The following is a 24657-nucleotide window of genomic DNA, read 5'->3' as shown; positions in this document are numbered from 1 at the left end:
TTTGTTTTAAATGTCCATGAAACAAAAGATAAGCAGAAAAATATTATTTTAATTAGTCAGGGAAAAAGCTTCTTATTCCAATAATATTTATGTGATGCTTTTATCAATTCTTGCTTCTATGTTGGGCATCGTTTCAGTGCTTCCTTGGTGTATGATGCATCTTTAAAAGCCTACTACTCTACAGAGCAAACCAACAACCAAATTGACACAACAGCCAAAAAAAATGAGTACTTTATTTCAAATTGCTGCAACAGGGGCACTAAAAACAATCTGCAGAGAAACACACATCCCGCCCGCCCCGCCCCGCCCCGCCCCGCCCCGCCCCATCCCGCCCTCCCCCGGAGTTGAACTCATTCGATAGAAAATATTCTCATTTAAAAGTCATGAATAAAATGAAAGCACAAAAAGAACTTACGGTGGACGAAATGATTTTTTTTTTTTTTGGAACACAACGTTATGTAGCTTTTTCCAGCCAACAGAGAGAAAAAAGGAACACTTATTAGATTATAAGAGCACAGTTTGGTGCGGCTTTCCAACCTTTCAAAAAATAGAACATTTCATGAACTTTCAGGAATAAATAAGAAAGAAAAAAAAAAGGACACCGCCCTGCCCTCACCAAATAACAAAAAAAAAAGTGTTTAAAAAAGAGAAAAAACAACATTAAAATCTCTATTATACAGTTTCAACTGTGACATTTTGAGATTATGGGGTGTGCAAGAAAAGAAAAAAAACAACAAATAGATTTCCAGAGAAAAATGGTGACGACACACACATGAATCAGCATAAGCACACGTGAACACTCACCACACGCCTGTAGAGAGAGAGAGACACACACACACACACACACACACACACACACACACACACACACACACACACACACACACACACACACACACACACACACACACACACACACACACACACACACACACACACACACACACACACACACACACACACACACACACACACAAACTGAGTTAAACTGATTAACTTGACTGTTTTTCACGACACACCGATAAACTGACAGTGCAAATTTTTAGACGGCTGCAGAAAACTAAAAATTAAGAGCAACACCGACAGGACAAACTTTCAGACATTTTGTACAGTTCTTAAATGAATTCAGTGTTGGATCTCCTTTTCTTTCTTTTTTCTTTTTTTTTTTTGTTGGAATGAAGCTCCAGAGAAGCTGATTGAGGGGGAAAAAGAATAATATTTTTTTGGATTCAGCACTCAGAAGATTAAAAAAATGCCTTTACACAATTATTAGTTATCTTAAGATTAATGCAATTTTGCCTTCTTTGTTTAAACCCTTCATCAAACACATTCTTAAAAAAAATGTTTAAAATAATAACAGGTTAACTACATAAAACACTCTGGAGCACCATTTTTCATAAACATGAATTGAGACAGGATCCAAGAACAAAAATTAGAAGCCAAAAGTTGATTATGGCCGTTCTAAAGGCAGCAATCTTGACTGGTGGCACTAAGTTTGGACTTCAATGTAGACACGAGTCAATCCAGTCAACCGACTACAGTGCATTTTGAAGGTGTTTTTTCATCTAAAAGGGTGGGGGTATAATGAATGACCTCGGACCTCCTGTGGCGGGGCAGGTCAGGTCACCCTGGTCCACTACACCTGTACGATGTGAAATGCTTACTTTCCAATGTGTGTGAATTCTCTCAGGAAATAGGCAGAGAAACAAAAAACAGAGAGAGCGCTCTACTCGCAGGCTTTCCCTTCCCCTGTAGGTTTCTCATCGTGCAAGGCTAGTCGAGTGTTTTTGACGACACCCCAGGTTTGTACGGTACCTCACAGTCCTTTGGGTTTTGTCAAGAGTTCTCAAAGACTCAGAAGAAGTTTCCTGAAATGAATCCAGTCACAGGATATGGAAGGATATTGAACAGTCTGTTAACTGGATAGAAGGAGTTACAGAGTTCCTGCTCCTGTTGCTTTGTTTGTTTGTTTTTTTTCTACTTCACCATTCGGCATCCCCAATGGCTTTGGAGAAGACATAGTCTCTCCCGTTCAGATTCATGATCCCGTCCTTCAGGTGGAATTTCCATTTGTTCTTACTTCTGTGAATCTGAGGAGTAAGAGAGAAGGAAATGAGTGTGCTGTGGGCGTCAAGGACAGATGGACACTGTTTCAGCTTACTGTGGACACAGTCACTAATGTCTTTAGCCCATGCACACACGCACACGCACACACACACACACACTGTAAAGCGCTGCAGTATCAAAGCAGTGTCGACCTACAGTCCTTTATTAGCACTGAATTAGCATCAAACAGAGTTGTAATACATTAATCATCAAACACTGCACTCAGAGCGAGTAACAGTGCTAATCTGATAGTAAAAGGCTTTTGCTTTTTTTTTTGCTGCTTTTGCAAAAATAAGAAGAAAAAAGAAGAGATGTAACAGCAATGAAATAAGTACTTAAAGTGAAGTTGAAGCTAAGCTGAAATCACAGTAATGTTTTATTTAACTCTTCTATAGTAAGTCTGCTTTTATAGTCACATTTTCTCCCTGGTTTTCCCCACAAATACTTAAGTGTTACTTTATGATGATGATGATTTTGAATAAAACAACTAATTTTTGGTAGAAATGGACCAATATTGATCCAAAAAGCTGGATCAGGTACTAGTGATGATAGGATACTATAATTTTAAGAAATAATTTTAAGAAATGACAAGTACATTTTTCTATATTCATTTGTTATTTTGTTTTACAAAGTAAGGGAAGCAATGTTTCAGTCAAGCATGATTCTGTGCATGATCAGATCTGTACTCGGTATTGGTTGATACCCAAAGCCCAGGTATCAGCACTGGGAGAGAAAAAGTCTGATCAGTGCATCTCTAATTCTCTGCTAGTCCAAACTGCCCAGCTGATGTTATATAATAAATGAGTTAGATGTATAAAAAAGCCAACATGCTTTAAAGGAAAACTCTTGATCAACAGATAGAAGGGAATTAGAAATTTGGCACTTGAATATTTATACATGCAGGCTGATTAAGTTCAGTTTCTGTGTATTATCTCACAAGAGTCGATCATTTCCTACCTTGTCATACTGACACACCACTACATTCTCTGTATCAAACAGCTCCTGGTCCTCCTCATCGCTGACATCATCTCCGCTGTTCAGAGGCTCCTGGCAAGGAAACACATGAAAGTTGAGCAATTAAACAATTAATAAATGTTCTGAAATCTGGTTTTTATGACATGATGGACACACAATGGCTGTCTGTGCAGAGTTGACCCATCCTCTTGACTCAGGGAAATACACGAGAGAAGGATATTTAATTATTATCCAAGGAGAACACATTTATCCATGAAGGCCATTTCTAATTCTTTATTTGCACAACAGCTGCTATAAAACACTGTTCTGTTTCTGTCTGACCTCCTCCCATGTCTCACCTCCTCCACCTGACCGTCCTCTCCCCCGTCCTTGTCTTTCTCTTCCTCCTCTTCATCATCATACTCCTCCTCCTCATCCTCGTCTTCTTCTGAGGAGGTGTCTCCGGCTCCGTCCACCTGCAGCATCATGGGAGGCTGCTGTGCCTGAGGCTGGGCCTGAGCCTGGGCCTGCTGTTGGACCTGTGGTGCAGCTGCAACCTGGGCCTGCTGAACCTGCTGGACCTGAGCTGCTGTCGCTGCCTGACCGGGCTGCTGCGCCATAGCTGCCTGCATCACCTAACAGGAAAAGGAGCACAAGAAAAGAGAAGATGATGTTTAATATGGTGATGGATTAAGGCCGCTTTTAAACTTGAAGGTACAGAAAACTCAAAACTGAATCTCTTATTCAGGAGTTCAGTGTTGGAGGTCCTAGAAATACCAACAATAACTGAAAGGCATAATTTAAACTAGTTGCCAATTGTTTAGCTACACACAATATATTAAATACAACTCAAAACTTTAACAGCCAACTTCCAGGAAAAGAGCAAAAACAAATATCATAAGTGCTGACCTGTGTACCGCCTTGGACTTTGTTTCCTGCTAAGACGATCTGCTGCGGCTGGATGATGACTCCTGTTTGCTGAGGCAGACCTCCCTGCATAGGAGCCAGGACCTGCACACACACAGTCAACAGAGGAACTCAGTTTATAGAAGCTCTGGGATTAACGGCAGTAAACAGTCTTTTGTTGGGAGGTTTTTATGGATTTACATCTTAAAATGCCAAAAAGTTTTTTATTAACTCAGTTGCCTTTCAGACCACCTTTCATGCAGTATTGCCATATTGTTGAAAAGCAGGGAAAGATGAAAACTGGTGTAGTATTGATGCATTTCTCTGTATTTTATTGTTACGGGCCTGTGTAAGGAGGTCAATGATAACAAGGGTCATTATCACAGATTTTGAGTTGAAAAGGTGACACTGGAGACAAGCAGTCAGTGTCCTCCTTTTAAGAATTACTTCATGTTTGTCAAGGCATATTATTTCCTATCTTTCAAGCTAATTTTTCCAAAAATGTGGTTCTTCCACTGCTTCAATGCCAAAGGACCAACAGCTATGCAGCCAAACAGCTTGATTTAACTAAATAAATCAAGAACAGATTATGGACTGACCAAATACAGGATGAGTTGTAATGTGTCCATCTTCCAAACCAAAATACACAGAGTGAACACATTGTTACTCCTTAATCCAAGCTAGGTGTCCTGGGCTGACCTACATACCTGCTGTATGACCGGGGCCTGAACGCCACCAGGCTGCATTTGCTGCTGCAGGAGAATCTGCTGCTGAGGCTGCTGGATGATGTACTGAGCCCCGTTGGGTGCACGAACAACCTGCAGGATTTGACCTGAGAGAGCACAAAACAGAAGGCGGCGGGGAGTGTTATTAACGAGCATGCATTTCCTGTAGCTGCAGCTTAATGAGGCTACTCAGCAGCATTTTGGCATGGAGATATAAAACTCATTGTGCAGAAATGTGCAGAAAATGAGTGTGTTTGTGTTTTACCTTGGCTGGTGATGAGCTGTTGGTATGGGGAGACCCCTGTAGGCAAAGCGAGGGTTGCTGCGGTAGCTGCTGCACTCTAGTGGAGGAAAAAGAGATAATACAGACAAGAGTGATTGAAGGGGGAGAAGGACGTGCACTCGCATAAGCAAACACACAAACAGTCCTAAGGCAAGATAATGAATCTGATTATAGCCTAAAGTAGGAAATGTAAGGTTTCAAGAATGTGGAAAACAGGTTTAATAGTTGTCAAAGTGTAAATACTCTCTAAAAGTGTTAAAAATACACATCAACTCAAGTAAACACATATACATGACTATTTAAGACTGCAGCGTTAAGTGCGTTTCTCTAGAGAGATTTCAATGTTTATGAAATATGGCACAAGCTCTTAGTATTTAAAGCTTTAATAGTCATATTCCTGTAGTAGCAGTATTTATTATTAATGTATTTGCATTGCGTCATTTTATCTGCCAGATTTGACAGTGAAAGGATAGAAATCTTCAAGTTAGGCTTTAAAAAAGAAAAAGAAAAGGTGTTAGAGGAAGATTTACTACAACAGCACAGATTCAAGCTTTGATATTAACACATTACTGAACAAGAAGTGTCGCTCAGAGGGGGAAGTAGTACAAAAGGAAGGAAAACGTGACACTCCAATGTGTCACAAATGATGAAAGAGAAAGTGTGTTTGTCAGCGTGTACGAGACTCAGCGGGAGCTTGTAAGAGGATGTAATGTCCCCGGTTTTATCTACACTGTAATCCAGGCCGTTACAACAACTCCCTGAAGGTCCTAATGCTCCTCCACTCTCTACTCTTCTGTGTCCTGTAGTACTGCAACATATGTGGGACACCAAAACCACCCTTATTTATAGACAAAGCTAGCTTTTTGGGATCTATTCTTGATTTTTTTGTCCCTACATATAAAGCATGTCATTATACTTAAGAGCTCTTTAAACCACTGTGGTGTTAACTTAATGCGTATAGTGAGAATAAGAAAGATATTCTAGTTAGTATGTTCATTTTTATCACCTCTATTTGACCCCATAATAATAGAGGTAACACAATCCATCTTTTAAGTTCTTCTTTTGTTTTTAGAAGGACTGGGGTGTAAGTTTTGAATATCTTGCAATTCAAAATTCAACCAAAAATAGATAAAAAAAGATTAGATATTCCTTTAACTACGAGCTCAAATAATGTGAAATAAACAAATGGCAATTCATGTACTGCAACTTCCCTCGTGTCCAGTTCATTATTAACCTTTGGTGGTAAAGATATAAAGAAGATAGGTCATATGACCGGTGGTGGGCCACTGTTTTAGGTTTACATATGTAGATTTATACTACTTTTTAAAAACTGCTACTGTGCTACTTTACTTGTTTTAATGAACATATGAGAGATAATGAACATTAAATGAACATACAGCTAATTTGATGTAGTCTGGAGCACACTGCCAACCTCATTAAGGGAGAGGAGTCACTGACTTTAGTAAATCAGTACCTAAAGTCACAAAGTAATTTAAATGAATGACAGGAGCCTGTATGCGCTTGTCTTTATACAGTGGAGGTTGCAAAATCCCAGACTAATATTGTACTACTTCTGTTCATGCTGTGCGTTATGTATCCACTCACCATCCCCGTCGCACTCATGTGCTGCAGAATCTTTGAATCTTGAACAATGACTTGCTGCTGGGGAGCTGCGGAGAGAAACATGTTCAGGTTATATTATAATATGCTCCAGTCTTACTTCAAATATCCTCAGTGGAAAATTATGTGACATTAACAGTGCAAATAGATCTGTTAACACTGAGTTGGTGGGTGATTTAATCTCAAACTGGACTCTAAAAATGTTGAATATTAACTTCTGTCATTAAACTATTTAAGACACACATATTCAAGGCTGTACATAAATTGTTTTGGAGTATTTCCGTGATGTGTAATTGTGGCATTCACAGACGTTTAATGTTTTTTTTTAGTGTATTTATGCCTAATTGTTCTTTATTAAACCAACCTTGCTGCTGTTGGGGGGGCAGGATGACTTGCTGGGCCTGCGCTTGCTGGGTAACTTGCTGGACTTGTTGGATTGGCTGAACCTGCTGCTGCTGTTGCTGCTGCTGCTGCTGAGCGGCCTGCAGGGCTGCCTGCTCCTCAGTGTGGAAGCCCTCCACTGCCTTGGACTGCAACAGTTTGTTCTCCCATAGCTGAAGCATTGGGTAGAAAGACACCATTGGTTAGGTATGTCTGGAATTGGATTGTTATTATTGTTCCTACATGGTTTTTGTCCATTTCAATAATATAATATTTTTAAATAAGACAATAAATCCGCCCAGGATACTCTACTTCATTATTACAAAGAAGAAATTCTCACATGAGTAGCTGACAGTGAGGAAATCCAAACAAAAGCTTTAAACCAGCTACCACTACAAGACGTGGATAAAGTACACGTCAACACTCTTCCGCACATTCCCCCGCCCAACACACACACACACACACACACACACACACACACACACACACACACACACACACACACACACACACACACACACACACACACACACACACACACACACACACACACACACACACACACACACACACACACACAACACCGCTGAGGTCAGTTACCGTTTTCAGCTCCAGGAGCACTTGCTCATCCACTCCCTCGTCCAGGAACAGCTCTCGCACCTCACTGATCACATCCTCAATCACAGACTTGTATAGTTTAGGCTAGGGAGGAAGCAAGCACAAAAAAAGGAAATACATTTTTAAATATGTAAGCATGCACTGCAGAGGAGCCTTAAATTTAGTAGATAAATATAAAACACATCTCTGGCATGTTAAGTATTTTTCCCCACTGGTATTTACTTTTCCATAGAGTGCTTTAGACATCTGCTGTCAAAGTTGCAACACAACATTTATAACAAAACATATCAGATGTTACAATACTACATTTTTCCATGCCAAATCAGCATAAATTGTAATGTTATGGTAACATCTGGCGAATAGTTGTAACATATAGCAAGCTACACTAACTGCTCAATGCATTTTTTTAAAATCCCTATGATTTAGCTACAATGTAAGAGCTGCATTGTGTGACTTGTCATGCTAATCCTTATGTCTATATAACATGGGTGGAGTTAGGGAGTGGCTTTTGGGGCTGCAGGCGCAACATATGAACAACTTGCACACATTCTTTTTTGTGGACCCTGCATACAATTTCTGCTTTTAATCCATTTTGATAGAATATATTAGAGGATTATGGCAAAAATGTCAAAGTGGTGTAACCATTAAAACGTTGTACCAAATAATTAAACTTGCTTAAAAAATCCTAAAGTCTCAATAAAACACCATATCAACTAGTTTGGCTTGAGTTTACATTATAACAACTTTATAAATAATAAAAGTAATGGAATACAATTGTTCTAATATTAAATTTAAATCAGGGAATCATGTAAATCAGGAATCATTTCAAGTAATTATTTGTGCAAGTACACTTAAATACACTGCAGCGGCTAAAACCATTTAATATTTATCATTATTTTGTGGTTACACCATTTGACATTTTCAGGAGCATTGGGTAAAAATTGTGCAAATGTCATAAAAAACCAACAAGAATACAACATGTATAGTTTAACAAACCTGATGCATGCTTTTTAAAAACTATTTTTTAAAGATATTTTTTGAATTGCTCATGTTGCCAACCCTTTTATTTATCACTGACCCACAATTGCCTATCACGACCAACAAAGCTGTATGCTCTTCGGGATATGGTGGCACGCATGACGTACACAAACACCAAATGCATACCTTGCTTTTTTAAAATGTTTTAAAAGGTCAACAACAATAACAACAACATTTGAACAACAGCAAAAAACGCAAACACACACTTGCGGGGGCTGTAGCTAACTGCACTTCCACCCCGCAATGTCTGCAGGACAGGACAGGACGGACCTCTGCCTCTCTCTCTCCTTCCTTCTTCCCTCCCTACCCCCTCCACTGCTCCTCCACTATTTAAAGCACAGTCTGGTGTTTATATGTAGAGCCGGTGACGTAGCGTCGAGTAGCACCTTCCCATCCCGGGCAGTCTATATTAGAGAGCCAATATGGCTGTATAAAACCCGGGCAGAGCAAAGGAGGAGGGCCAGAAGCGGAGAGAGAGGAGACGTGGAAGCCATTTTACGGACGAGCCTCGCTCTTTGCAAGCTAGTGGCCGCATGTGGAGGATATTTTTCGGGTCTAATATCGCACACAGTTGACTAAATAGCTTAGCCTTATCGATGGTGGAGGGGAGGAAAGCTGGATATAACTGTAATGAGATGGGTAAAAAAAAAAAGTGGTGTTTTTTTTAAGGGGGGAGAGATGGCTATCCTGCTTTCTGTGCGTGGAAATGGTGGACAATGATGAGGCAGCTGGCTTGAATTGAAAGACGATTTTTTTTGGCTACGGACTAACTTCATTTTTCAAGATAAATATACATCTATAAAATTAATTCGCAGTGGATGATGGCAAGGTGCTTTGCGTACATTTTTGTATTTTAAAAGTATGCAAAAAAATAGCCATTAATTCTACTTCTTTTTCAAGGCTACCATTTCTCCCTCTCGTCTCTTAACGTTACACAAGCAACCACTCACTCAATCTTAAATAATACACCACAAATGCATAATCAATATGTTAAATTAATAAAGCTTCACACATCAGGTCAGAAGCCTTTCAAGACACTAAAAATAAGTCCAACACAAAAGCTTCAACAGCCCCATAAGAAAAACCTGCATTATCATCACTAAATATTAACCTATGCACAAGTTTCCCCTTTTTTTCTTCTTATTTATATATATTTTTTAAAGGCAATACAGCTCCTCTAATTTAACGTAGCTTTAAAAGCATTTGCTCATGCCAGATGGATTCATCTGGAAGAACTAGGTTAGTTTCGAAAACTGATTAAAATGGCCGATTGAATGAAAGTTAGGTTTGCATTTTTATTTGGATATATATATATATATATATAAAACAGTGAAGTGTTGGTAAAAAAAAGAAGGAAAAAAAGCAGACTTTTTTTTACTGCATAAGTTAAAACCAGCTCGTCCACAGCTTTCCATTAACTTTACCCACATTTTCCCCCGCTGACAATCCTTAGAGATTGATCCTTACCACTGGGTTCGAGTTAGCCGAGCTCGCCATTATACGCGTAGTGTAAAAACCACACGGAAATAGGCGAGAAATAGAGCCAAAAATTTACGAAAAACGGTTTAAAACAACTGGGAACGATATTTTAAAACAGCCGGCATCACTTTTGTAAATAAAACACAGTTTTTGCGGTCTTATTTACAATCCCGGGCTGCGACTCCCCAGCCGTCCTCCTTCCGTCGTTGTCCTGCTTTATATACTGAGCGATGGAGCTGCGAGTGCGCGAGACATAGGGCAGGGTCATATCACAGATCTCGCGAGAGTTCGTACCGATTACTAAACATCGCGGGGGCTGCTGGGAATTGTAGTATGGATTCAACGTGGTAAATAAAGATGTACAGATCGCATTATCTTTGTAATGCGCTGTGACCTTGCTTACTGAATTATCTCTGCTGTGAATGTGCCGACGCATAGAGGGGATTAAATTATAATACTAAATGAGCCAAAATGTCTGCAGACAGTAGTATATAATATAGCCTAGTAGTAAATAATAATAGCCTATGTAAAGAGATAATATTGTATGGAAGCCCATTTCCGCCAATGTGATGGGAAAAAAAGATCCTGTAAGTAATTACAATAAGAAAGTGTATCTAAATAATGACTTAGTATCTCGAAATGATGAGAAAAGTTTTCAAAAATAATGGCTTAGTATCTAAAATAATGAGAAACCATCTAAAAATAATGGCTTACTATCTCAAAATAATTAGAAAACTTCTCAAAACAATGACTTAGTATCTCAAAATTATGAGAAACTTTCTCAAAATAATGACTCAGTATTTCAAGGGAAGTGGTACAGTTAAAATTGTCAAAATGTTGGATTTTAAATCAATTGAAGACCATTTCATTCTATGATTCATTTCTAATTTCATCTTGCTCTGATTTGTTATGAATTTCAGTTCATTCATTGAACAACACCATCTACAGACATTATGCCACTAACTCATTATTTAGATATCTTCTAAGTTTTTATTTTGAGAGTTTCTCATCATTTTGAAATATGAAGCCATTATTTTGAGAACGTTTTTCATTATAATAACTTGTGATCTTTTCATCACATGGCGGAAATGGGCTTCCATAGTAATGCAGTAATATATGATAAAAATATAATGTAAAGGTAAAACCAAATTCCAGCATAAGCTTTACTTCAGGTTGTGTTCAGTGGGAGCCAGTTGATTTGAAAAGTGCAAATTGATGCCACGTCTGAGGACAGAAAAAAAGAAAGGGGGCACTGCAGTACAGGTTGGAAATCCCATTGATCTCCATTAGGAATATATCTCACTGCACTTCAAGGTGGAAATACAGCTTTGGCCTTGTGTGTGTGTCTGTTCCTGATATCTTTTACTTGAAGCTGTCAGCATATGGCTCGTGATCTGTACCCAAATGAGACCATGGCATGTGCCAAATTTTTAAGTAATACATTAATGTAACCTTCTTTATTCTGTTTTACAGTTCAATGAAATTAATCTTATTGCTTTTGTCAACACCACAGTTATTGCTACTTCTTAATGTCATCGCTGGTCAAATATTTAAGCAATGTCTGGCCTATAATTAATGTCGGTGATTAAACTAAATTATGGTAAAGCTATATAGTCTATAGTGCTGACTTTGACAAAAAAATGATGTATGATGCATTCATTGGCCTGATGTAAACACCTTTAATTAAAAGTTTATTTCAAACATTGAGAACATCTAATAGCTGCGTGGTTTGATTTGGATGAAACTTGGAGGGATGAGATTCCGGCTGGAGGTGCCTGCCTTATGAAGAAGTTGTCATGAGTACACCATGTATATTTTTAATGCCATTACATTCATTACTATTCAAATTAAATATGTTACATTGTGTTATGTCGGATAATTCGGCACTTTTGTTTACTTTTGAAGAGCCCTTTTCATGTAGTAACACCATGCTGCCACAAGAGTGTGATCACACTACATAGCAGAACCTCAGCATACACAGTCTGGTTTTCCAATTGCATGACACACACATAAACACACACACACACACACACACATAATCCAGTTTGTATAGCATGCAACTATTTTCCATGTAATTCAATACAATGGGGTATGAGTGAAGTTTTTGGATGAACCCTGTCTGTAGGTATTGTTTGTTTAATCAAAAACACACCTACCCTGACTACTAGGGGGCAGATTTCCAAAAACAATAAAGCTGTGCAATAAATGAGAGCTGACAAGAGAACGTTACCTCCACTTCTGTCTCCATGGAAACTTGCCTCGCTGGTCATTCGGTGGGTATGGATGATATAGACCGGGGAACACGTAGCTCTCTGTGCATCAATCCACTTAACACTACTGCCTTCTCTTAAGACGGTTCGTCAGTGTCACAACAACTCAATTCATTTAATTTATCTCTGTGGAGGAATTAAAGGCCTGCTTGACATCTATGCTGAATATGCTTTTGAATTCACTTCAAACCTATTTCTTTGAAGAAAAAATAAAGAAGTGATGTGGAAAAGATGATTGAAAGCGTATGTCTAGAAGGTGCTTCTCAAACTATGAGATGTGATCAAACAATCAGACATAAAGCTGGATTATCTGAGAAATGTCGTCGCCACCTTTGAGTCTCACTCTTGGTAACTGAGTAGTATGATGCCCTCTAAAGATCTAGACAATGCACACTTTTTGCCCCCCCCCTCCCTCTTTCTTTGCTGTAGTTGCATAGCAACAGAGGAGCTGCTAGCTCCAGTTGTGTTAGTGGTGGGAGCGCGCTGCACAGAGAGGCACTGGCTCGAGAATAAGCCTGTCTCGGCTTCAATTATGAATGGGTTTCCACTGCCACACGCCTCCAAAATGGCACCACTCAGATTGATAAGGCATTGAGAAACTCTTTGGGTACACTTAACTCCTTTACTTCCTTCCCTAAGGGGAATGCTGAGTTTGACTTTAATCAGAAGTATTGAACTTAAATGATTAGAGGAAGTAAATGAATAATTAACTGGCGGAAGAGGCATGGTTATGATAAGACCCTTGTTGATGGGAATATGTGAGGTTAATGATTGGGGTCAGTCTTGAGAGCAAATTAAAGAGTCTCCAGTCTCACAAAGCTAGCACTCTACCAGTAAATGGGGGTTAGTGTGTGTTGCATGGGGAAATGAAAGAGGGATGAAGAAGGGTGATACGCTTTCTTGAAAGTCGTTGCTATATTTAACTTGGAATTTTCAGGGGAAAATGGTGAAATTTGAAGAAATCAGCTGCTAACCAGTAATGCTGTAATTGAAAGTATCACAGCAATTAACACAAAACAGTATATGCCAACGACTTCAATAGTATCTTCGATTTTTTTTCCTGGTTTGATTCAAGTCCAAAAGAACAGCCAAACTAATCTTCTGCAACTTGTATTTTTTATTATTGCAACCAACTGGAAGACAATACATCACATAAACATCATTGTAGTTTCTCAGAAAATGGAAAACAAAATAAAACAACATTTATATATTTTTTGCCACGGTATTGGACAACGTTGATATTTACATGTAGTGATGAAATAGGTCTTGAAATCATTCTTTGGCAATATGATTGCACAATAAGGAGAGAATTGAACATTTACTGAAAAATCAACACCTGGGTGTACTCTGGATCACATCTCACAGATCAATAACAGTTTTGCATTTTGACATCTCTAACCTATGGCTTTCCAATATTCAGTTCAGACAGTCACCAAAAAAGAATGGCAGTATTGTAGATTATTTTGTCAGAGAGAAAACAAAACAGAAAATAAAAATGCGCATAAAAACATCAACAAATAAAAAATGGCAACTACTTTTTTTTTTCAGAGCGTCACTCTGTGTGTTTGGCAGGTTTGAAAGAAACACTTGTTTTAGGGGGCTGTTCAGGCAGTGAAATATATTTGCTTTGCTTTAAAATGTCCCGGGTATATGTGTTACTGTTTTTCCACGACGCGTAGGTCAGGAGTTCATCCTTGCTGCATGTCACTGAGTGAGTCAGAGGAAAAAAGGTGGTTGCTAAAGCAACACATCCTCCCCTTGACATGCCTCTTGCCAACTGAACACGTTATTAGTCTCCACAACAGTGGATTGTTACTGCAAATACAGCAGAATGCTTGACCTGGGCTGCGGGAGCACTCAGACAGATATCAGACAAGAGACGGATGGCACACAACAAGAACACCGACACTGACTGACTGTCTCCTTTTAGCCTTTTTTATACGTCAGCATGGATACCATACAAAATGCAAAGCCAGTGATGCATGCTACAGGTGGCAAAAGACTGTACCAGTGGATGGGACATGCATTTGTTTGAACGCTTGGCTCACTGACAGTCACTCAACATCCATTCAGCTTGAACAAAACCTTGTCTGACTCTTCTGCTACGCCGATGCACATAGCTTCAACCAAATCCAGCTGCATTTTATATGCACAGTACCTTAAGGGAGGGAAAATTAATACTTTAATGCAATTCCTGTTTCAGCAAATGCATGCCAAATAGCGGCAACGCGATATCTATATCACTTTTGATGCAAAGAATGGCAAAGCTTACTACTGCCCTTGTGAATTTCAATCAAGTCAGTTTTTTCATTAAAGTGAGATACACCTTGTAAAATGGGTCTCATAGCAAAATATATTTTTTAAAAACAGCCTCTGATCTCCAGAATGGGCTACTGAGAAAAATATGTGAGACTGTATGGCAGCTTGACATCCACAATGGCATGTAATACCTTTAATAAAAGAGTTCATTAACAATACTGTATGTAAATTAGAAAACAAACTTTTTTTTGATTCATGCCATCTACTACATTCCTCTTTCTTTTCAGTTCCTCCCAAGTAGCCTTTTTTTTTTGGAGATATGAGGTTCTGTCAGGACACCAACAAAGTTTCCCATTCCCGTCTGTTCGATACATTTACACTGAACAATGCCGATGGAAAATAAGGACACATGTACATATACACACAGGAGAAAATAAAAACAATACTGTTATAAATAAAGACAGGTAACGTTCTGTCAAAACATGTCAGAGACATGACAACAGAAGTACTGAGGGCAGGCAGGCAGGCAGGCACAATGTTAAAGGGTGTGTGTTCCTGGGCACATAACCTCACACACTCTACAGACGTGTTCTGAAATAACACCGGGGTTAACATTGAACACCTAAATCACTGTACAGGCAGAAGAAGACGGAAGCCCACCCCTAAGAGGTGATGCAGCTGGCCTACATAGCCTGAACCGAAGCCCGGAGGTGGCACCCTCGGGCCTCTAATTGCAGAGTGATCTCCCACGTTTCCTCCCTGAAGACGTGTCTTTGAAAACCCGCTCAGTAAAAGAACCCAAAGGATTCAAAAGAAAAAAAAATCCAATATAATCACGGGTATAAGAATTGGCGGCAAAACTTTTTTTTCCTTTCCTCTAGGATCAAGGTTTATATGAAAATAAGTCATGCTTCATGCTAAATACATTGTTTATCTTACATGATCTTTGAATAAAAAAGATTTGCTTTTTATCTTATTTACAAGCACCCATGCAATATAACTGAGAAAGTCCTGCAGGTCAAATTGCTTCAATTAAGAAAGGAAAAAAATAAAATATTTTCTAACCTTTTTACAGAGTTGTCCACATGGGACAAATTGCTTATATCTTCATGAGGGTAGAGTGAGGGTAAACAGACACAAACAGAAATCTAAACCCACAGTTTATGTATATAGTTCTTTGACATTGTAAAATGAATAGGAAGGTGTGGTAGCTACTGGTAGCTACGATATCTATACCAGGTATCTACGTCTATGGACAGAAGTACTGGGGGAAGTTTTAGGGACGTTTACATTATGCAACAACAACAACAAAATGAAGGAGATATTGCCTCAGACCCGGCACACTATCCATCTCTATGGTGATAAACATGAGCTTTTTTTATTTTAATATATTTTATTCTTAAATACTATGAGTGCTCTTGAAATAAACCATGTCTTTACCCATGATGCTTTTATTATAAGTGGCGTAAAATAATCTTAAGTGCATGAATACATATCACATTGGGTTTTACAATTATTTTGACACTTAAGGTCATTTCTCTCTTGCTCTTCGACTTTACTACTATGCCTTCTGTTTCTGCTCTTTTTTTTTGTCAGCTGTCGTATCGGCTACATGAAGCAACCTGGTCGCTTATCTTTGGCACAGTCTCACATTTGTGCTCGTGGATGTAGGAGAGTGATGCTAGTGAGCGGCCAAGAGAGCTCTAAGTCTTGTTATAATAGGCTTGTCTCGTCGGCTCCGCCGTCTTTGCTGGCATCACTGCAAGATTGCTACAGATTCACATAGAAACAAACAGGTAAGACAAACAGCCATCTTCTGTTCATGTACTGTACGCTCCTCAATGTGATTCGGTTTTGTCGTGTACAACTTGTCCAAATTAGTGACAAAACATGCTTTTTTTTATGGCTTTCATCCCCAACAAAACAACAAAAACAACAAAGACACATGAGAAATACCCATTGATGTTAGTGTTGCTGAACATGTAGGAAAACATAGATTTTTGATATTGCCACAAATAAGTAGGATTCACCTAATGCCCTGCAGATAGATAGAGGGAGATGAGAAGTGTCCGTAGAGACTAATGCTGTAGTAAGTTACCTGTTGACCTATTTGTGTATTGTATATTTGTCTGTGTGCTAATGTGTGTGTGCGTGCTTTGACTTGTATAACGTCTGTATGTGTTTGCATGACTATGTACTTGTTTTATGTGTGTCTCTTAGTTTCTCAGGGCCTCTTTCTGCTCCTTCTGGCCCTTGGCGGTGCGGTTTGTGATGTTGTTGAGGCAGGCTCTGACACCCGCCAGGTGGAGAAGCGACCCCGCCGCCTCCTTCATCTCCTCGTCGTCGCTCTCCGGTGGCTTCTCCACCGCCGCCGCGCGCCGCTTCTTCAGCGGCAGCGTGTCGCTAATGCCCCTTGCTCGGTTTTTGGTCCAGGGCAAACTGCTTCCTGCCAGAGTCCCAGCTCCTGCCCCTGAACTACGTCTCTGTCCGCGCAGGGGCTGCTGAGAAATGTAGGTAGCGCCGGCAGTTGTGACGTGAGAATCTAGCGGGATCTCCCGTGGCTCGGGTTTGACGTCTGACTGGATCTCCACAGCGATGATGTCGTCGTCGTCCAGGGGACAGGAAGGGTCGTCGTCCTGGGAAGAGCACAGCCTGCTGGGGGATTTGGCGGTGCTGTAAGTGTGGTCGTCCTGGAGGTCCTCACTGCAGGGTGGAGGAGAGTAGCGGGATGGGCTGTCCTGTCCTCGGTTTAGATAATCTCCCAGGGATGATCTGTATGAAGCAAGGACACAGAGTGGGAGAGAATAATGTTACTCCTGCTGTCACACTACAAGCCAGGTGGCCTGCCTCTATACGCTTCACTCCACTGAAGACTGTTCCATTTGCCTTGCATTTGGCTAGAAAGCAAAAATGTTCAGGTGATAATCTATCACGCTCAAATAGCCCCCTAAGGACTAATGTGCATATTTCTCAGGTCAGATTAAAACCTTGTATCTCCAAAAAGAGGTAGCCTTTTAGGAAATGAGCAGACTCATTTCCAGATTGCCACCTATGCATTTTTCAAATGACACCGTGCATTTTGAGCAGCTTTCATGGTCCCTAAGGTTGAGGAACTTGCTCAGCACATAAAGGACCTTGCAAGCTTTAAAGGCAGAACACCACAGAATGACAATTCTGCAGCGAAGCTGTTTAACCACTGTCCACCAGCTTATACATTACAACCGCTAAACATATTTTGCTCTATTAATACAAAGACACTTTTCTCTGTGAGACATTAAAGGACAGGGGTGTATTCTGACAACCAATAAATCAAATAATGCTTCAGCAGTGTGCCCTGTCCCCCGGACATTTTCTCCCTTCAGAATGAGAGGGTTAGCATATTAATATCTTATAAGAAAAACATGCACCCCTTACAGTGATCAAATATTCACTGCATACCTTTAGTGAGCCTTTGGGTATGTTTAATTCATTATGCAGTGTGGGCCATCACACTCTTATGCTCCTATGATGGATGTGCATGTCCATGCATGCTCCGAATGTTCTTTGAATCATGAGGCCTCTCCCTCTAATAAACCTGTTTGTGTGTGCATGACCGTTATACAAACACACCTGGATAAAATGTTCTGAGCGGTGAGGAGCGTGTGAATGCCTCTGAATTCTGAACACAATAAAGATGTAGTTATGTAAACTATCAGTGGAAAATTTTGTTGCGAGGTAGTACGCCGTTTGTTTTGTATATGTGTGCTTTTGTGTTTGTTTGAAGGCTACTGTATGTGCGCATGTGGGTGTGTCTGTGTACGTCTGTGAAGGAATGTGTTTGTGCTGGGAAAGCCCTGATTGACATTAATTACATGGTTGAGAGTGACAGGAGTAAAGTTTACCAACCTTATGGCCGAGGTTCTGCTCCCCACGGGGCTTACAGGTAGGGGTCTTATCACAGGGAAGAGTGCCTGGCTCCTGACACGGGCGCCATTTTGGATCACACCACGAGGAACTGAAGAGAGAGAGAGCAGAAAACACACAGATTTAAACAAGATATACACACAAGTCCGTGCCACATTAGCTCACAATACACACAAACACCTGAGGAAACACACACAGATACAACTACACACGCAACACTCAAATGCGTTTCAAAGTTAATCCTGTGGATGGAAGGAGACACAGAGGAAGCTTCTCCAAACATGATCGGACCTCGATAAGACCCGGGAGCAGCTCGATGAGCATTCACTGACCGTCTGAGGAGGCCAACAGGGCAATATTGATGAGCAAGGCAAGGTTAAATTGAGCGGGAAAGCGTCATAAATGAGTTAAGGCCGCTGCGAATCATTCAATTACCAACGACCGCTGGGCTCGGCTACATCCAGCCTGTCTAAAGCTGTGGCTGAACAGTAGGCAGTGGGAAGTTAAAGGGAGACTGCTTTTAAAATTCAAGAATAATACTTTTATTTACCTATTTGTTTACTTCTTTTGGGTTTTAAAGTTTGAGTTCCCCCTAAACTCAAAAATGTTTTTCCTACAGTTTGAATGTTAGAGCTTCACTGTGCAGAGTTTGACACTAGAAGGCTGTTTACATATTCATCGGCTGAAAGTGGAAAGTTTCTTTCAGCTCAATAAAAATCCAATTTTATTTCTACGAGCATGATTTATGACATCACAACTAGTTTGGAAGCCAATTCTGGTCCAATTTTCAACTTACAAAAGTGTGATGTGGAAACTTAAAGCCTCCGGTGCACTTACCCTGAGAATTTACTTTACAGTGAGGAGACATCTTGTGCCCACCAGTTAAACCTCTGAAATGAACAATATCCAAAAGTAGAGTGTTTATACATCTTAAAATATGTTTGGAGGGGAACTTTAAAATTAATTAAATGTATTTATACAAAATACTCCAAACTGACAACATGAACAAGGTTTTAGAAGTTTGTTATACATGTATTAAAGGGGTACTCCAGCAATTGAGTAGGTTGGGGGCCTCAGAACAGAAAGATAAGAAAGAATGGTGAAAGTTGGTGCAGAGAAGGCAGAGATATCCTATAGACTTTTAGTCTTTAAGCTCCAAATAGTCTGGATCTTACATTTTCCATAATGCGACTCAAGAGCACCATTCATTACACCACACTCCTGTCTCCTAAATGCCAACTTCTATCAAACCCCATACATCAGGTTTGTAATGCAGGCTTTCTGTTAAAACTTTTAAACCTCAAGCCAAAGTGAGATAACCAGGATGACATGATCCTTGGGAGAACTGCTTCCACAGCCATAGAAGACATCATGCAACAGTTTAAATACTTTGCATGGTACTACTTGTAATGATCAAACTAAATTGCATGTGTAAAATCAGTGGAATGCCCCTTTAAAACTTAAAAACCAGACTGACATTTTTAAATGCATAATTTCCTTTTACTTCTTCTTACAGGGTTTTAATTCTGTCATGAATCTCTGAAAGTGACACTCCAGTGTGCCAAATTCAAGGAACCCTTGGTGGACCTCCGAGATAGGACTGTGCTGAGATTTAGATTTGGGGAAGAGGGCAGAAACATTGCAGAAGGGTCCAAAGTTCCCAGTTGATTCATTGAAAAAGTTTGGAAGTACTACTTATCTTCCATGTACTGTCCATCAGGTCAAAGTCAGTAACCAGGCAGAGAGGACATTAGTCAGAATGGAGATGAGAAACCCAATGGCAATGCTAACCAAGTCTCAATGAAACAGGAGAACCTACCAGAAGGACAACCATCTCCACAGCACTCCATCTAAGTGCCATTTTGCTCTACTGAATAAACAGGCATATGGCAAGCCCACCTGGAGTTTACCAAATAGTGCTTCATCTGATCTAATGAGACAGAAATGGAATGCTCGAGCCTGAAAGCCAAGAATTTACAACTAGCAAAAACCAGGTGCTGCTTATCACCTGGTTAATGTCGTCCCTACACCGAAAAGACTGAGTTGACACCATCAAACGAATGGAATCAAATACAGACAGGTCCTCTCCACAGCGCACACCACTTTCCAGCCATACAACACCCTGAAACACTCAGCAAGGATAATAGATTGGCTTTGGAACAAATCCCTTGAATGTCCTCAAGTGGCCCACCAAGTGGACGCCAAACCATTTGAGAGCAGATCACAGTTTACCAACGCTCCTGATCCAATCTGACAACTGAAGACTTAGAGCTGTTGTCGCTGTCATTGCATCCTCTGCCTCTGTTTATTGTGGTCATATTTAAATTAAAGTTTTCTTGCACTAAAGGAATAGTTTGAGAAGATCGATACCTGTTTTAATGTCTGTAGATTGCATTTGAAGGTAGTGCCAGCAGCCGGTTAGCTTAATTTAGCATCAAGGTAATCTGACTACCAGCACCTTTAAAGCTTACTTTCTGGCTCACTATATCGGGTTCTGTACAAAAACCTGAGTGTAAAAACTGATTATGCTAAGTTAATTTGCTTTGCTTCATACTTAATGGACAAAAAAAAGATAAACTCTCAGCAAAAAAGTGCATAAACGTAATACCCAAAATGCCAAACAGTTTCTTTAAAAGTTCTGAATTTGTTTTCACTTTCCAATTAAAATGAGGTTGTAAACTAAGAGAGAACCTTGAGAGTTAAACTTCTGTCAAGCAATTAACCTACATGACAGGGAATTCATTTAAAAAGACGGTTCAGTGTACACTGGGAGATTCTGGAGATACTTTTTTGGTTCAGAACCAACAGTGTCTCAGTATAAGAGTCACTCTGGGACGAAAACAAACATGCAGGACTTGTAAGTAATTATTTGTTTTTGATGGAGCTTCAGTTTTTCCACCAAGGTCCCAGTTTTTAACTCTGGTTTCCTACTTACGGTGGAGAGATCTGAACATTTCCACATACAGTACTGAACGTGCTGTGAGGTGGTCTTAAGGCTTTCAACACTGAAACAGCTGTGAAATACCATATGTAAATTTATATTTTTATTAATATGAATGAAGACAAGAGATAAGATGAGAAGAACAGTGCATATGTACATCTGAGCCAAAAACTCTCATTACTCAAGGCTGGCTGCTCACCACAGACATCCCAGTTCACTAAAACAGCTGTCATTTTCATCTCTGGGGTCAGTTTGCATTTCACAAATGATGACCTGCTGTTTGCTCTGTCTGTTAGAGAAGTATTCATAAGGCACAGATTCTAAAAATGTTTTACCACAGCATCATCTCAGCTTTTTTTTCTCCAATCTTTGCCCATACCGTAAATTTATGATCTATTTTATGATGAGAAATCTGACTCAACCCAGGAACTATGAGCTCATTAAAGCATACAAGTTAAATGTATGCTTGATGAGGCCTCCCAGAAAACGATGGTTTATTTGGTTCTGAATCATGTTGTAACATGCAAAGATGAATTATAGTCTGTTTGTCATTGTTGGAGTGTTTTTGTAGCCTTTCCCTTTTGCTGGCTATGTCCACAGTAATCTTATTGACTCCAGTTAGTGTGGCTCTGCCCCTGATATCTCCAGCTCTGCTCTCCATAACCTTATAAGTAAGTCCCTGCACAGAGTCTCTTTTGTAATCTTGATCACTCACTGCGTGGTTGTGTGTGTGGGCAGTGCATTAGGTCTCCCCGGGTTGACATGCACACCCACCCCCCCCACCCCTCCTGGCCCCCACCCTCCCTTTTCAAACTCCCCACCTCTCGCTCCAGTAAGGCTTTGGGTTACCATAGCAACGGCTCCCCTTCCACATGCCACAGAGTGGTAGATCATGCATCAGCAGAGAAAGTGATAGAGGGAAGGAGAGCGCGCTGGAGAGAGAGAGAGAGAGAGAGAGAGAGAGAGAGAGAGAGAGAGAGAGAGAGAGAGAGAGAGAGAGAGAGAGAGAGAGAAACGGGGGAAAGGAAAAACCAAGCTGTTTGACATGGCCTCTCATAGCTCAGCGACACACTCCTGACCACCACTGTTTACCCTAGATACACACACACACACACCTCTACAGCACAGACATAGACAGTTCTCCTCCACTTATATGTGTGTGTCCTGGTTTCTCCACCTCCTCGCTTTTGCTGTTTGAATTTCTCAGCAAACCCTTTTCTCTTTGTCTTTCTAATTCTGTCCTCTCTTGTTGATTTCTTTCTCTCTCCATCGATCTTGCTGCCATTCTATGTATAGTGGTGACTCATATCTCTGACTGAGCGTGCACGCCGTCTCTGCAGGTAAAAAGCCTGGGACATATGCTGAGGAGATGAGGTGACAAACTAAGCTGGGAAAAAGAGCAGGCAGCGCTCCTAAAGCCTGTCCTCATTCACTGAGATTGAGCAATATATTTTACAAGCTCAAAGCATAAAAAAACCCCACTCTGCTTGGTAGGAGAAAGCAGGTCACACTGAAGAAAAAAAAATGTAAATACAGAAGAGAAGAGGTGTCTGTCTGCATCTCTGCCTTTTTCCTGGAGAGAAAATATCCTCTAGTCTGTCTTTTTTCCTATGTCTGGTCAGCTGCTTTGGCTTTCTGTCTGCTTCCTACGTCTTCGCCTGCCGCCTGTCTCCCTGCCTGCCTGCCTGTTTTCCAGGGCAAGCAAAGCCCTCAGCTCCCTCCCCTCTCCGCTCTCATGTGCCGTATACGCACTCAGCCTCCTCTGCTCTCCTGTTAAATGAGTTCCACATGGCCCTGCAGGCTGCAGTCTCTGCACGGCCAGCAGAGGAGTGGAGACGCACACGCTCACTGAACACACACACACACACACACAGTCCGAAGGTTCAAAGGTCACTCACAGCAGACCTTGAGAACGCAACTGTTTGAAAGTGGCCTCTCGCTCAGTCAAAACACTCCCCCCCCCTCCTGTCTATCTGCCTGCTTGGCTGCCGTGTGTTAAACTGAGTACAGAGTCTGAGGGCAGGATGCATACTAATGTTGTCTGACTGACTGACTGACTGACTGGATCGCTGGTGGGCTGAAAATGCTGGCAATTTAACTGGTTGGCTAACTGGCTTGTCTATCTGACACTCCAGCTGAGTGTCTAAGTGGTTGGCTGACTGACATGTGCTATGACTTACAGGGGGGGTAGACAAAATAATGGCAACACTTAATTACGAGTAACTTAATAACCCATTTAAACAGCAAAGAGCATGAGTCATATTAGGCTGAATGCTAATCAGCAGAATATAATCTGTATGGAACACATTCATCGGGTTAACTGGGTAACTTTTACATCTTCTCTGTTTTTGCAAAGTTTTTTATGATTCTCAAGTTTGTTTTTCTTTTGGAAACTTAAAGGAGCGCTCCATCAATTTTACACATAAAATTCACTTTATTTGTCATTAGGAAAACTACACAGCCTGTAAAAACAGCCTGTAAAATATCCCTGATGATGTCATGAGCGTTATCAATTTGGGCTTGAAGACTTTGAAAACTGTGAGTGTGGAGTTTGAAAGATGTGGGAATTTATATTATATCATATTATATCTAATTTACCTAAGTACTGTATTCAGTGCACATTTTTGGTACTTGTACTTTATTTATTATTTACTTCTACATTTCACTTCTCTTCCACAACATTTCAAATGGAAATATTAAAGTATATATAGTTACTGAACTTTACTGCAGGTAAAGATTAAACACATATTGTCAAGTATGATTAGAGGATATGACATATTTTTATATAATATTTACCATCATTAAAAGTTTCACTCCAGTCTGCATATCGAGTCATTTTGCTTTTGATACTTTGAGTACATTTTGTTGATAAAACTTTTGTACTTTTACTGAATACAACACTTTTATTTATAATGGTGTACTATACAGCTGCAATAATTAGTTACTAACTGGATTAGTTGATCTCCAGTAAATTGACAAATTGTTTTAGATATTTTTTAAGCAAAAATGTTTGTTTTCAGCTTCTTAAATGTGAGGATTTGCTTGTGTGTGTATGAATGTCTCAGTAAACTTGATCTTTGAGTTTTGGACTGCTGGTCGAAAACAAGCAATTAGTGAAATGAGTTGTGGGGTGAATACATACAATCTAGCAGATATAAACCCTATACATTTTTT

General features: G+C 40.1%; 2 protein-coding genes across 5 annotated transcripts in view; both read right to left on the bottom strand.

Moving 5' to 3' along the window:
• Positions 1–343: 343 nt before the first annotated feature.
• Positions 344–10378, bottom strand: gtf2a1 (general transcription factor IIA, 1). 2 transcript variants are annotated; one of them, XM_062437659.1, is made up of 10 exons: positions 10277–10378; positions 7576–7677; positions 6959–7148; positions 6580–6644; positions 4957–5032; positions 4674–4798; positions 3970–4071; positions 3420–3695; positions 3064–3153; positions 344–2090 (listed from the first exon to the last, which is right to left on the bottom strand). In XM_062437659.1, the coding sequence occupies exons 1-10, from the start codon at positions 10376–10378 to the stop codon at positions 1983–1985; spliced, it is 1236 nt and encodes a 411-aa protein (XP_062293643.1). In that variant the 3' UTR covers positions 344–1982. The 2 variants fall into 2 exon arrangements, with proteins under 2 accessions (XP_062293643.1, XP_062293642.1); XM_062437658.1 differs by having other exon boundaries at positions 10099–10278.
• Positions 10379–13485: 3107 nt separating this feature from the next.
• ches1 (checkpoint suppressor 1) overlaps positions 13486–24657 on the bottom strand; it is a 59704-nt gene continuing 48532 nt past the window's right edge. For all 3 annotated transcript variants that reach the window (XM_062436796.1, XM_062436798.1, XM_062436797.1), the window contains exons 5-6: positions 18525–18633; positions 13486–17411 (exon numbers count right to left, since the gene is read on the bottom strand). In XM_062436796.1, the coding sequence (XP_062292780.1) occupies positions 16856–17411; positions 18525–18633 (665 nt within the window). In that variant the 3' untranslated portion in view covers positions 13486–16855. The remainder of the gene's footprint in view (positions 17412–18524; positions 18634–24657) is intronic.

Source organism: Scomber scombrus, chromosome 17 (genome assembly GCF_963691925.1).
Source record: "Scomber scombrus chromosome 17, fScoSco1.1, whole genome shotgun sequence".
Lineage (NCBI taxonomy): Eukaryota > Metazoa > Chordata > Actinopteri > Scombriformes > Scombridae > Scomber > Scomber scombrus.
This window is presented reverse-complemented; position numbering and strand designations above follow the sequence as displayed.